General features: G+C 43.6%; 1 protein-coding gene across 1 annotated transcript in view; it reads right to left on the bottom strand.

Annotated features, from left to right (window-relative positions):
- The window catches only part of POLN (DNA polymerase nu), a 191,700-nt gene that overhangs the window by 121,512 nt on the left and 55,758 nt on the right, over positions 1-14,430 (bottom strand). The window contains exons 7-9 of the mRNA XM_026648138.1: positions 12,003-12,071; positions 3,056-3,116; positions 2,446-2,510 (exon numbers count right to left, since the gene is read on the bottom strand). Coding sequence (XP_026503923.1) covers positions 2,446-2,510; positions 3,056-3,116; positions 12,003-12,071 — 195 coding nt within the window. The remainder of the gene's footprint in view (positions 1-2,445; positions 2,511-3,055; positions 3,117-12,002; positions 12,072-14,430) is intronic.

The following is a 14,430-nucleotide window of genomic DNA, read 5'->3' as shown; positions in this document are numbered from 1 at the left end:
GATATTGGGCGGGGCGGGGGAGGAGCAGTGAGCCTGATACAGAGCACAGTGAGAGCTTCTGCGTATGACGAAAGCCCCAGCAAACACTCCCTCACGGTGAGAAGGCAAAAGAGCAAGACTTTATATCCTTATTTTTACACTACTTGCTCGTTAACAATATGCGTTGCTGCCTTATGAAGGGGACACTTGCTTTTTGGAACTTGGGGTCTCTGGAGTCTGCAACACTTGCCCAAAAGAAAGCTGTAAGGAGTTTGCCTCTCCCTGGGAATCCTCATACATCAAGCCTTCCTACAGTGGAGTCATTGCTTTGGGTGGTGGTCTAGGACTCCGCATGCCTAAATGACTCAGAGCCCATTGCGCTGGCAAAGGAAGGGTCAGCAGCTTGCAGCAGGAAGACATAACTTGATCTCTGAAGCTCCTCAAAGCTCCCTATAGAAACTCTTAGACTTAGCCTGATGCTTGCAGGGCTTTACTGCTGCTGTGGTGGGAGGCAGAGGGAACCCACAAGAGAGGTGGCTGCACTGGAGAAACCAGAGGGCTAGAAACTCAAAACTCCAGTGATTCCTCAATTCTTGAGAGAGAAAGCAAAGGGAGAAATTGAAAGGAAGTCACCACTGCATTAAAACAAGCAAAAATTACAATTATTCAACAAAGTGGTGAGGAGAAATTGAACCACCAACTTGTTCCACTGCCAGAGGCAGAAATTCTAGTGGCTTGAGTTGAAGGGTAGGGCTTAGTCCTGGAACCTCCAGCAACAACACTGGACCACCTCCAAATTCCACAGGCATTACCCATTTGTGATGAATGTGGAGAGAAGCTATATGACAGAATATCCCACATCTGCCCATTGCAGGGATTTTACACCTTCCTCTGAAATATCTGGTACTGACCACTGTCAGACAAGATACTGGACCAGCTGGATCTCAGGTCTGATCCAGTATAAGGTCTACCAACTCTTGCGATTTTCTCACAAGTAACATGCTTTTGGCTGAGACTGGAGTCAGTCTCACTATGATGCAAGAAGTGCCAGCCCTCTAGCAAATTTCAGTCCTGACTGGGAGGAAAACACCCTCTGACTGGCTGCCATCACCCACTTCCCCACCCTCCAATCAGAGCTGCTGCAGGAGTTAGCCATATCTCTCTTTCCCCTTCCCTCGGGTGCCAGGGGAATCTAATTTTGGAGGGGTAGAGGAGAGGGAGCAGCTGAGGCCATTCTCACAGGAGAGGAGGTGGGAAGGAAAGAGGAGAAACATCCTGGCAGCTCAGGATGGTTCTGCTCCCTCTTCCCCTTGCCCCTCCTGCGAACTCTGGGTCAGTCTACTCCCTAATATTCCCCCATCCTCTCACCTTCCTGGCTGCAACACCAGGCCTAGTAAGAGGGGAATAAGGGGAGTAGGAAAGGCCCTGTGGACACACACACACAAACCAGGTTTGAGAGAGGGCGCTGAAAAACCCGAGGCTACAGAAGAAACCGAGGTGAGATCAGGGAGCAGAACTGATGTGGGGAATGAAGGGCAGAATTAATTGCTCAACTGCAGGGGATGGGCAGATGTGAGGGTGGGAGATTTAATAAATTAGAATGTTGTGGTTTTGGGGAGAAGCTGGAACTCCGCACCCTCGGGCAACAGGAGCTAAAATCACTGTCATTCATTAATTTGGGAGAGTTGTCAACACTAAGTGTCACACACCTATAGTAAGGTTGGGCAAGGGGAATTCAAAAAATCAAAGACTAAAACACACAATATTTATTTTTAAATCTCATGATTTTGGAAGACGGGGGTTGACATGATTTTATTTTTAATTTTGGAGATGGCAATACTGCAGTATGGCAATTCCTATGTGGAGGTAAACCTATGAAAATACTTGTTTTGGTGGTCAAATCTGACCCTATAAGGCTTTGTTATACCGTCTTCCAAAAGTATTACTTCAAAAGCAGGAATACTAAAAGATAAGAACAAAGATAGGAACAAAGAGGTCTGGTGAATGGACACTCAAATCAGAAAACCAATTTATACATAAAACAATAAACTGTCTGACTTATAAAGGGTTTTGGTAAATAGGTCTATGTCTTGCTTTTATAAATAAATTTAAAGTTATCCCAACTCATCATTAGTTACAATATATCAGAGGACCCAAAATTATATTTGAACTTTCATATAACAAAAGTCTATGGGCTACAAGACTGTTAATTGTAGAACATATTACAAAGTCAAAATGGAAATGAACATTAAAATAATTTTCTAACTATAATCTTGTCCTCTCCCTGTCAATGGGGGATGGGTCCTTACATTATATCAGTGGTTCCCAAACTTGTTCCGCCGCTTGTGCAGGGAAAGTCCCTCGCGGGCCGGGCCAGCGGCTTTCCCTGTACAAGCGGTGGAACAAGTTTTGGAACCACTGCACTATATGTTGCACAATTTCAAAAAAGGAAATACAATAGTTTACCCCTAGAATCTCTGATGTTCTTTTTAGTTCTTCTTTATTCACATGTATTTTATGGGTTTCCATCACTGTAAATATAAGTATATAACTGAGAACAAAATACAATTTTGAAAAAACCTTAGAGGCATCAATACTATATTCAAACCATAATATTAAAAGATAGTGTTGTATAATGGACTAAGCACCACCTTGGGAACCAGGAATTCCTGGGTTCTACTCCCAGTTTTGCCATTGACTTGCAATGTGACCCTGAGTAAGTCACAAGGGACAAATTAAACTTGGGTGCAAAGTTCAGAATTAGGCACCTATGTCCATATTTAAGTACCCAGAAAAATGGCTTGATTTTCAGAGGTATGCTTTTCTAGGTACCTAAATATGGATTTGAGTGCCTATCTTTAGGCACCCAAGTTTGACAGTTTTGGTTTTAAGCTCTGTTTCTCCATCTGTAAAATGAGGAAAATAGCATTAGAGAAGTGTTGTGAGGATGATATGATGATTATATAGCACTTTAAAGGTGCAACGTTCTATTTAACTATTAAGCATTATAAATCATACTAGAAAATGCTGTCTGAAAAAAATGGTGAACCACCTTATTTTTCACTCATCTTCTCACCTGCCAAAATTTTTATCAAGGGAAGCTCCAAAGTGTAAAAGAGTTTCCACAAGCCTTGAACCTGTAAGGCAGAACACAATCTTTTCAGTATAAACTTATTTTAATTATGAAATTGTGCCAGAGTGTGATACTATTATTCACCATCAGTACTATGTGACTCCACAAGTAGTACTATTAAGTAAATGGGACCACATGTGGAGTGAAGTACTACTCTGTGTGAATAACAGGATTACAATCTGGCCCATAAACATGTAGTCCTGCTGGGAGAGGTACAATAATGCTAATGATGAGCATATGTGCCTTATTCTTCTAAGTGATATATAAAGAGAAATACTCATTGTAATGCAAGTTCATATTCATGCTGAGACATTTATATGCACAGATAATAGCATAGAGAGTACACTTATAAAGTTTGTGGATGATACCAAACTCGGAGGAGTTGCAAATGCTTTGGAGGATAGTATTAAAATTCAAAATGATCTGGACAAACTGGAGAAATGGTCTGAAAGTATATAGGATGAAATTCAATAAGGACAAATGCAAAGTACTCCACTTAGGAAGGAACAATCAGTTGCACACATACAAAATGGGAAATGACTGCCTAGGATGGGAGTCATAGTGGATCACAAGCTAAATATGAGTCAACAGTGTAACACTGTTGGGGAAAAAAAGGAAATATCATTTTGGGATGTATTAGCAGGAGAGTTGTAAGTAAGACACAAGAAGTAATTTTCCCACTCTACTCCACACTGATTAGGCCTCAACTGGAGTAGTGTGTCCAGTTCTAGGTGCCACATTTCAGGAAAGATGTGGACAAATTGGAGAAAGTCCAGAGAAGAGCTACACAATTATTAAAGGTCTAGAAAACAGTACCTTTGAGGGAAGATTGAAAAAACTGGGTTTGTTTAGTCTGGAGAAGAGAAGACTGAGAGGGGACATGATAATAGTTTTCAAGTACATAAAAGGTTGTTACAAGGAGGAGGAAGAAAAGACAGTTACCTTTTTGTTACTGTTGTTCTTCGAGATGTGTTGCTTCTGTCCATTCCATTGTAGGTGAGTATGTTTGTCACATGCACTGGTGCCAGGAGTTTTTCCCTCAGTGGTATCCATAGGGGACCAGCTCTGGCACCCTCTGGAGTGGTGCGTGTATGCACCAGTATAAGGGGTGCTGCTGGCTCCCCCTCCCTCAGTTCTTTCTTGCCAGAAACTCTGACAGTGGGGAAGGCGGGCGGGTCATGGAATGGACATGAGCAAAACATCTCGAAGAACAACGGTTACGAAAAGGTAACTGTGTTTTCTTCTTCGAGTGCTTGCTCATGTCCATTCCATTATAGGTGATTCCCAAGCAGTACCACTGGAAGTGGGCAGGAGTTCATGGATGTGTTGATTGCAACACAGCTCTGCTGAAGCCAGCATAATCTCTGGCCTGCTGAGTGATGGCGTAATGCATCGTGAATGTGTGTACTGAAGACCACGTCATGGCCCTGCATATATCCTGGATAGAGACATGCACCAGGAAGGCAGCTGAAGACGCCTATGCCCTAGTCAAATGGGTCTTCACTATTAGTGGAGGCACAGCCTGAGCCAACTCGTAACATGTATGGATGCAGGTGGTGATCCACTTTGAAATTCTCTGAGAGGACACCGGAAGGCCCTTCATCCTGTCAGCTATCGCGATAAAGAGCTGGGTCGATCTGCGGAACGGTAGAATGCCAGGACATGCTTGACATCCAGAGTGTGCAGCCATCTCTCCTCTTTGGTCGAATGAGGCTTCAGACAGAGCACTGAGAGGAAGATATCCTGGTTGACATGGAAGTAAGACACTACCTTAAGCAGAAAAGCTGGACGGGGCCACAGCTGGACCTCGTCTTTGTAAAATACAGTGAACAGGGGCTTCGAAGTGAGGGCTTTAATCTCGGAAACACGCCTCGCCAAGGTAACCGCTACAAAGAATGCAACCTTCCACAACAGGTGGGAAAGGGAACAAGAAGCCATGGACTCAAAGGGCGGACCCATGTGCCTGGAGAGGACATGGTTGAGGTCCTACTGGGGAAACTGGTCCCAGATCAGCAGAAAGAGCCTTTCAAGGCCCTTCAGGAACCTGATCAACATCTCATGCGAGAATACCGACTTACACTGGATGCGAGGATAGAAGGCCGATATGGCTACCAAGTGCACCTTGATCGAAGAGAAGGTGAGGCCCTGGTGCTTTATGTAGAACAGGTAATCCAGGACGGACTGCAGAGACGACTGGGTCAGGGAGATGTTGCGCTCCAACACCTAGCAGGAGAAATGCTTCCACTTTTCCAGATAAGTCACTCTAATGGAGGGCTTTCTGCTTTCCAAGAGAACCTGCTGTACCTGACTAGAGCAGGCCTGTTCTTCTGGATTCAGCCACACAGCATCCAAGCTGTGAAGTGGAAAGAGGCAAGGTTTGGATGCAGGAGCTGACCGTGATCCCGCGAGAGTAGATCCAGGCAGCTGGGAAGTGGCCACGGGGCTGCCACTGCCAGGTCCATGAGCGTGCTGAACCAATGCTGGGAAGGCCTGCCAGGGCGGCGTCAGCAGCGCACTCCACACTGAGGCCACAGTGCTAGGAGCATTGTCCAATCTGGTCGGGTCTGAGGCCGGTGCAAGGGCCAACTCTATAAGTAGTGTTCGGAGATGAATGTCCCGCTCCTTTTTGATCTGCGGAAGAAGCTCTTGCAGATGCGACACTTGTCGCTAATGTGGGTTTCCCCTAAACACTTCAGACAGCTTCTATGGTGATCACTGACTGGCATGGGCTTCTTGCAGCAGTCACCGGGGTATGCCCGTCCCTAGGCTAAGTCCCATTTGGGACTAACAAACTATCACTAACTCTACACTAAGGGAACTATAAAACTATCAAAATTTTTAACAACTATATACAAAAAGTTCACAACTAGGCACAGTTGAGAGGAGTAAGCTTCCCAAGGCAAGGAGACATTCCAGCACCATCACTGGTGGTAAGAAGGGACTGAGGGAGGGGGAGCCGGTGGCGTCCCTTATACCGGTGCATACACGCGCCACTCCAGAGGGCGCCTGAGCAAGTCCCCTATGGATACCACTGAGGGAAAAACTTCTGGTACCGGTGCATGTGGCGAGCACACACACCTACAATGCAATGGACATGAACCAGCATTCGAAGAAGAAAAATTGTCAGTGGTCCTCCAGCCCCATTCCCACAATGCAGTGAACCCTTTTCTGCCTAACCTTTACCCACGTCTATAAAAGGTCCCTGTTGCCCTTCTGTCACCACTAGTATCAAGTTGTGCTGATCACTTGAGAATGATTTTTCACTGCACTCCTTTGATCAGTACAGGTGACTATGGATAATGTTCCGAGAGCAGCCACTTGATCTGCCAAGCACACAGCAGTCTTGATCCACGTGTGGTCAGAGAATACCATCCTCCACAACTTCTCCTGTACCAGGAAATGTTACAGAGGCTGGAGTAAGTGAGTATTCTCTGGACTCCAGCCCAATGCTAGGAACACATGAAGCACCTGAGGCTCCTGTACCAGAGAGCAAAAAGACTCCAACATTCATTCCAGATGGGATTGTCATACATGCCTTTTCTACGACGAACTGGATGGGGTGCTCCCCAGGGCTCACAGTACAGAGCCTGAAGTGGGTCAACCCCCTCCTCAACCCTGCCAACCTCATCACCTGACAGGATGCTCATGAGGGCCAGGGCAAGGCAAGGAGGCAGCCAGGGACCATGGAGGAATACCTGGAAGACCCAGATGAAGAGGAGCATGTCATTTTGCACCTCTACCCAGAGAAGCCAGTTGAGGAAGCCCCCCACTGAGCCTGAGGAGGATCCTGAAGCATGGCAGGAATGAGGACCCAAGACTGGTAAATTACAGTAGACCCCCCACCTTCCTTGCCAATATCCTCTCTTGCTCTAATGCGACATACCTGATTTTCAGCCCAGCGCCTTGCTCTGCATCACCCCAAAATGATCCACAAGCCAGAGGCAGCTACAAAGCAATGATTTTATTGAATTTGTATGAACCACTATTACTTATTGGCAGAAGCTATAAAAAAGACTATTAAACTACCATTGTGTCCTTGTGTCTATACATTTCTCGGCCAGCATGCTGTCAGTGATAGTACCGGGGCCATGTGGACCAGGAAAAGGGAGGGGGCAGGTTTGGAATGAGTCCAGTTGAGGATATGACAGTTGGAGAAACCTTATGGTTGTCCAAAGTTAAAGCTGTCTTTGGCTTCTTTGAAGATTACAAAAGAGTTTAAGTGATTTACCTGAGTTAACCCTGCCCCACCTCAGTCTGACTGTGCCCTTACAACTGGGAGCCACGCGGCGCAAAGGTGCACGTGTGTTAGGTACAGGAAGGGAAAGGTAATTGTTTGGTTGTCTGAGGAACATCACAGCAGTCTTCACTCTCTTTGAAGATTACTTAAAAAAAACTGTTCCAATGATACAGAAACCAGGAGAAATGTGGGTGGGTGAGAGATTCACTCTGGAGGTAGCACTAACACAATGCCACGTCCTTTTGCAGTGGACAGGCGAGTGGCTTGCAGTGTTGGTTGGAAGCTTCAAGGAACAAAATGAAGTTGTGGTGTGTGTCTTTCTTTGCCTGTGCCTTTCACCACTGTTCGCTGGACACCGGGGTTGGATATTCTGATGCTGCAGGGGTTAGGAATTGGGGGGTGTGGGGAGTGTTTGCTTCTCCCCTTCCATGGAAGCTCCATCTGCAGGCTTAGAATATCATCAGTTTCCTGTCAAATTGCCTTCCCAATCCTGTAAGCACATTTCAGCAAATTTCTGGTTTAGCAGAAATACCAGCTGGTTCTTGAAGTTCAACAGCAGCACAAATGTGCTTGGTCCACCTTCATAGCTGACCAAACCCCTCCATGCAGCAATATGTAGAGGGGTGACAATTAGCAGAAACATTTCTCTGGCATAAATTGTTGGTTCTCCTCCAAGGACTGGAAAGCCATCTCTGATCACCAGCCTTTAAAGAAGAAATTGAAACTGGTAACATAACCCTTGGAAGGAACTGAACTCCACTCCAACTGACTCCTTGAGACACTGTAAACATATTTTTTTTAAAACATTCCTGGATGCATCTTACCATTATTTGCCTTGGCTCCTTCCTTGGAAGCTGCAAAAGTTGTTTGAGAACAAAGAATAGTCTAACAGTTGCAGTCTTGAAATGCAAAAAAGTACAGACATTGTGGCCTTCTATAACAAAGTTATGTTATGTGTGGGGATTTCTTAGCTTCTTTCAAAGTGAATAAAAAAAGAATTGGAAGGCTTTCAGCTGCTGAGAGGAAAACCATTCTGCTAGGAAGGCAGGAACACCACCACAGAGATGATAGAGGCAGATGGAGAAAGACTCTAGAGTACATGCTCATTGGCATGGACAGGAGGAACCAGGAGCTGTTTGAGTTTCTCCTGGCATGGGAGGATCAGGTTCTTCAGCAGGAGGACACACAGAATCCATGCCACAGGGAAAGGGAGCATGCCCAAAGGAAACAGGAGATGGCTTAAAGGGAACAGGAGCTTGCCCGAAGAGAATGGAAGCATGTCGATGCAGTCACTAATACAACTGATGGCCAAACGAATTTGGGACCCACCTGCTGCTGTGGCCACTGCTACTCTCTGGGACTCCACCTCTGCTATTCCTCCTCCTCTTCTAGCTACTGCCCAGGGTGCTACTGAGGCAGAGGACCCAACACCCCCAAGTGACTGGAAGGGGCCTGTAGGACTCCCAACACAACACCCTCCACTACTACCTGAAACCCCTCATAAGGAAACCCCTTGAACATGCAGGAGGGGAACAATGAACCGTTATCTGAAGCAATCCCTGAAGCCCAGAAACTGGCCCCCAAACCCTGCACAGGAGACGTCCCTGGGTGTCCACTCCAGACAATTTTCGGCAGCTGTTCCCTCCCCCCCCCTTCCTTGTTGGGAAGGGGAAGGAGAAAGGCAAGGAAATGGGTTCAGAGACAGTAGCATGCATGGTGCTCAGGAAGCCAGACCCCTTGTGATTTCATATGCAGTTCCTTTTAAAAAAAAGTTTCACTTTTACATTTCATGTGTTACTTTTAATAAATATTACAGTTTCCTTATGTGTAGATCATCCTTCCTGATGAACGGGAATTTTTTATTCAGGTTCAAGATAGGACCCCATGATTCATAGTACAGTTTTGATTTGTGTAACTCAGTGGTGCCATCAGACTGCAAAGAATTCTCTGTCCCTCCCACGCCCACTTCATCGCCACCACCACAGGTCCATAAATATAAGAATTCCAAAGAATACACCAGAGGGATAGTGAAAGTTGTGCCCAGAACACACTAATAGTTTTAACAGAAGACACAAAACACAAAAAAAGGTTAAGTAAACTTCTTTATTGCTTGGTTCATATATAGAACAAGGAGGAAACACAATTAAAGTGACAGTAAAGCCAACAGACACTGAAAAGTGATTAAATGACCCTCTTCCCCCACTCTCAGGAAATCAAGGCCGGTTTTCAAACTTGGGTATACTCATGCATAATAGCTGACAAGTGCTGTTATCACTTCAGTCAGTCAAATGTTCAAAGAATTTCTGAAGCCCCTCCCAAACCCTTAAAGAATTGTTTTGAAAGTCATTGAAACTGACTGAGTGCTCCCCTTAATATAGTCTTCAAAACAGATGTTAACATTAACACCAAAGCATTGCACAATGATGGCAACAGAACTGAGTCAACACACTCCACAGCACAAACTCAAGCCCCATAGTGTTTGTCAGAGGGTGGTGATGGACGGCAGGAGAGAGATCACTTGATCATTACCTGTTAGGTTCACTCCCTCTGGGGCACCTGGCATTGGCCATAGTCGGCAGACAGGATACTGGGCTGGATGGACCTTTGGTCTGACCCAGTACAGCCATTCTTATGTTCTTTAATGCTGTTGAGGTGCCCTGCCACAATTGGTTTAGATCCTTTTCAAAACAGCCCTCAATATAATTGAAGATTGCCATCAAGTTACCCCCACCCCCAGTCTTCTTTTCTCAAGACTAAATGTACACTGTTTTTAAAATCTTTAATCATAGGTTAGGTTTTCTAAACTTTTTATAATTTTTGTAGCTATCCTCTGGACTCTCTCCAATTCGTCCTCATGTTTAAGTATGGCATCTAAAATTGGACAATACTCCAGATGAGGCTTAACCAGCACAACGTAGAGCAGAACAATCCCATGTCTTCCACATGACACTCATGTTAGTATACCCAGTATATTTGTCAGCTCCACACTGCTAATTCATATTCAATTTGTGATCCACTACAACCTCCAGATCCTTTTTAGCAGTACCACTGACTAGACACTTATTTCCCATTTTGTATTCGGGAATTTGTTTTTTCCTTCCTAAGTGTAGTACTTTACACTTGTCTTTACTGAATTTCATCTTGTGAAATTAGGCCATGGAACTCATTGCCACAAGTCCTACAACTCCGAAAGATTTAAAGAAAGTTTTGACATTTATGTGGATAACTAGAATATTCAGTTATAATAATTAAGACTAACAAAGAATATTGGAAGGGATATAAAACCTCATACCTCTGGGTTTAAACCAATCTCTAACAACTACTAGAGGTTAGGTCAAAGTTTTCACAGGGCACAGATTATCCCACATCTGCGTACTACTAGTGTTTTTTGCATCTTACTCTTATGCATCTGGTGCTTGACACTGTCAGAGATAGGATACTGAACTAAATATAAAATGTGTCTGTTCTAGTATGGCAATTCCTACATTCCTAAGTATAAGAGAGAGGGCCTGCTGGAAGGCCATTTTCTTTGAGAGCTCCTTTCTTTTGGAATTTTTCTCCTTGGTCCAAAATAGTCTGTCTTGAAAATCAACAAATACATATACTGCAAGGGTCATCTTTTTAAGACACCTTTTGAGGAGAGAAAGCTTGTTTAAGGAGGTTACATTTAAGGTGTGTGTGATATTTCTTTTCATTTTATTTGGTTATATAGTTTATCTACTTATTTCCCTTTGGTTTATATTGACTGTGCATGTACTTAAATGTTAGTGGCACTGAAGGATGAAATAGGTGCCTCTTGTGGTCTTATAAATTAAATAAATAAAATCATCATCTTGAGAACACTTTTGGCATAATCTTCTGATGCCAACCACAGGCCATTACAGGGGCCTCAGGCATTGGTGCACCTCAGTCCCTCCTATTCTCTGCCTATGGCACACAGTAGTTTAGACTCCTGATAATTTGGTCTAATTTCAGTTGTTGGGCTTGGGGTGTGCTGGTGGCTGGATGGTGCTGATGGCCTGTGATATACAGGAGGTCAGACTATATGATCTGGTGAACCCTTCTGGCTTTAAATTCTATGGTTATGTCTACACAGCAGCTGGGAGCATCCCTCCCAGCATAGATGGAGAGACTCACTATAGCCAGAGAGCTAAAAATAGCAGTGAGGATGTTATGGCATTAGCTGCAGCTTGGACTAGCCATCTGAGCTCAGACACAGGGTCAGGTGGGTTTGGGCTCAGATAGCTACCCTGAGTCACCACCCATGCCGCAACATCCTCGCTGCTATTTTAAGCGCGCTATCTCGAACAGAACTCATGAGAGTCTGTTTAACCAGGTGGAAGGCAACTGCAGTGTAGATACACACTATGATTTGGAAACAGCCTTCCTTAGCTCTCACTACTTCAGTATCTGTGTGAACCCCATTTAGCACACATGACCCTAAATCATGGGAGCGCCTCTGTTACAGAAAACAGCACCGCTGATGGATTCAGTGTCTAATAATATTTAATATATGAGGCCTTCTTGTCTTTTTCCATATATAGACTCTGACTTTACTTTTAATTGACGGTAAATCACAAATGTTTTTTTCATTCACCATATCACTATGTAGGTGCACTTTTTTGTTATGATATTTTGCTACAAAAAACTTACCTGTAATTCACCAGCCAGGTCCATCATTATACTGTAAAGTATCTTCAAGTTTAGAACCAAGTTCTGGTGCTGATTTAAAAAAAAAAAAAATCAAGAATACTCAATTACTAATATAAAACTGGTAAGATTATTACTTCAATACTAAGCGACTAACCAACATGAAAGCATTTTTCCTTGTGCATCTATTGATGTTAACACTTGCATATCTAGTAATAGTCTTAGACCACTGATAATCACATTTCAAGAGTTCCTGGGGAAGTAATGATCTGGAACATTTAGAACTTAATGTATTCCTTATTTTATATACTGTACCTGGGAACACAATCTGAGCATGAAGATTGAAGAGGTGTACTTACTTCTAAGAGATAATATTGTAACATTGTGCTTTTGATACTAGAGTTAAAGTTCTTGTAGTAAAGTGATCATGCCAGGGTTAACTGGGTTGTCCAGAATATTATGGGATGGAGCCATGCTCCTCCCCCATGCTTTACTTCCTGTTTTAGTCCATGGGACTGTTCTCCCCACTCTGTTGCGAAGCAGTTAGATATGCAGCAAGTTCCCAGCCTGCAGTCCCGCAAGTAGATTTATCTTTGTTGCACTGAGCAGACCCTTTAAAAAAGTTCTACCATCATGTCTACAAAATGAAAAGTTTCTTACCGATCATTTCCATTCTGCTAGCAGTGTCTGCCACAATTCTGTGACTTTGGGCTGTTCCCCTCCTCTCTGAAAAAATGAAGGCAGTTCAGAGTTGCAGCATAGCTCATGCTGGCTATGCTTCCTTCTCCAGCTGCACACCAGAAGAGTCATTCCAAAGCTGTGTAGAAACTCTTACAATATGATTAGTAACAATAGTGCCAGTCAGTGAACTACGTACAGTAGGCTATTGGCCCACAAATTGTAGACATAAAATAAATGTTGTCCTTTGGCTACTGGAATCATATCAGGGACGGTAGAATTGTGGGAGACGCTGCTAGCAGAAAGGAGATTATCAGGTAAGGCATTTCATTCTGTAGCCCAGCGTCTCAATTATACGATGCTTGGGAAGTAACGAGCAATGAATTATAGAAAGAAAGGACAAAAAAAACCCAGACTGAAACAGAGAAAACTCTGTTTGAAAGTACATGGCAAGTTATTTTTGTATCACCACATGCAGTACCTTCATTCCAAAAGAGGCCTCTGCAGAGGACAGAAAATCCATCTTACAATAAAGCTGTTGACAGAAGACCAGGTTGGTGCCCTTCAGATTTCCTCAGTTGAGGCATAAATCCTTTCTGCCCATCATATTGCTAGAGATCTCAGAGGTTTTCAGAAATAAGTGAACTTGATGCCATGTATGTCTCCATTATGCATAACTTCATCCATCTGGCCAGTGATAGGTAGAATGCCAAAAGGCTTTAGCACTTTGGGTGAAAGGATACAAACAAGGAGCTTGATCTTCTCATCAATTCACTGCACTTGAGGTAGCTCTTAAGTGCTCTACATACATCCAGAATATGCCACAGCTTTTCTGTAGGACACTGGGGTTTTGGACAGAATAATGGGAGGATCTCTTCCTGTGTGGTATGGAAAGAGAAATCTCACCTTTGGTAAGAAAGATTCTGGAGTCCTTGGAACCAACTTGTCATCATGGAACACAGTGTGTTCCTGTATGGATAGAGCTGCCAACTCAGACTTGTCATGCTAACATAATAGTGAACAAGAAGCATGTTTTGATATATAAAAAACAATGGCATAAAAGTTGTTAAGGGTTCAAACGGATGGGTGCTTAGGGCTTTTAGTGCCAGTGGTAAATACCACTTAGGAAAGACTGACCTGATGGCAGGTTTAAACAGTCTGACAGCTCTGAGAAATCATGAAACTTGCAAATTTTCAGTTAAGGAGTCTGACACATGACTCACTATGGTGCTGGGCTGTAGCTCCTTGTCTATACTGTCCTGAAGAAAATCCAGAATAGCTGGAATTCCAGGGTCCTTGGGATTTCTGTTTGCTTGACTGCAGGAGTTTAACCATGACCATATGGAGGAGTAGGCCTTTAATGCTAAAGTCTGTCTGGAGGCCAGTAGAGTGTTGACCATCTTGGAGGATAAAATGACTGCTTGTGCTTCCCCCTCAATAGCCATGCAATCATATGGATTTCAATTACAACTCAAAATACAAAGTGTACAGTTCTCACTTTATATTATAATTATTACAAATATTTGCACTGTAAAGAAGATAAAAGAAATTGTATTTTTCAATTTACCTCATACAAGTACTGTAGTGCAATCTCTATCATGCAAGTGCAACTTACAAATGTAGAATCTTTTTCACATAACTGCACTCAAAAATAAAACAATGTAAAACTTTAGAACCTAGAAGTCCACTCAGTCCTACTTCCTGTTCAGCCAATCACTAAAACAAACAAGTTTGTTTACATTTACGGGAGATA

The sequence above is a fragment of the Terrapene carolina genome, unplaced genomic scaffold (genome assembly GCF_002925995.2).
Source record: "Terrapene carolina triunguis isolate 2854851 unplaced genomic scaffold, T_m_triunguis-2.0 Scaffold66, whole genome shotgun sequence".
NCBI lineage: Eukaryota > Metazoa > Chordata > Testudines > Emydidae > Terrapene > Terrapene triunguis.
This window is presented reverse-complemented; position numbering and strand designations above follow the sequence as displayed.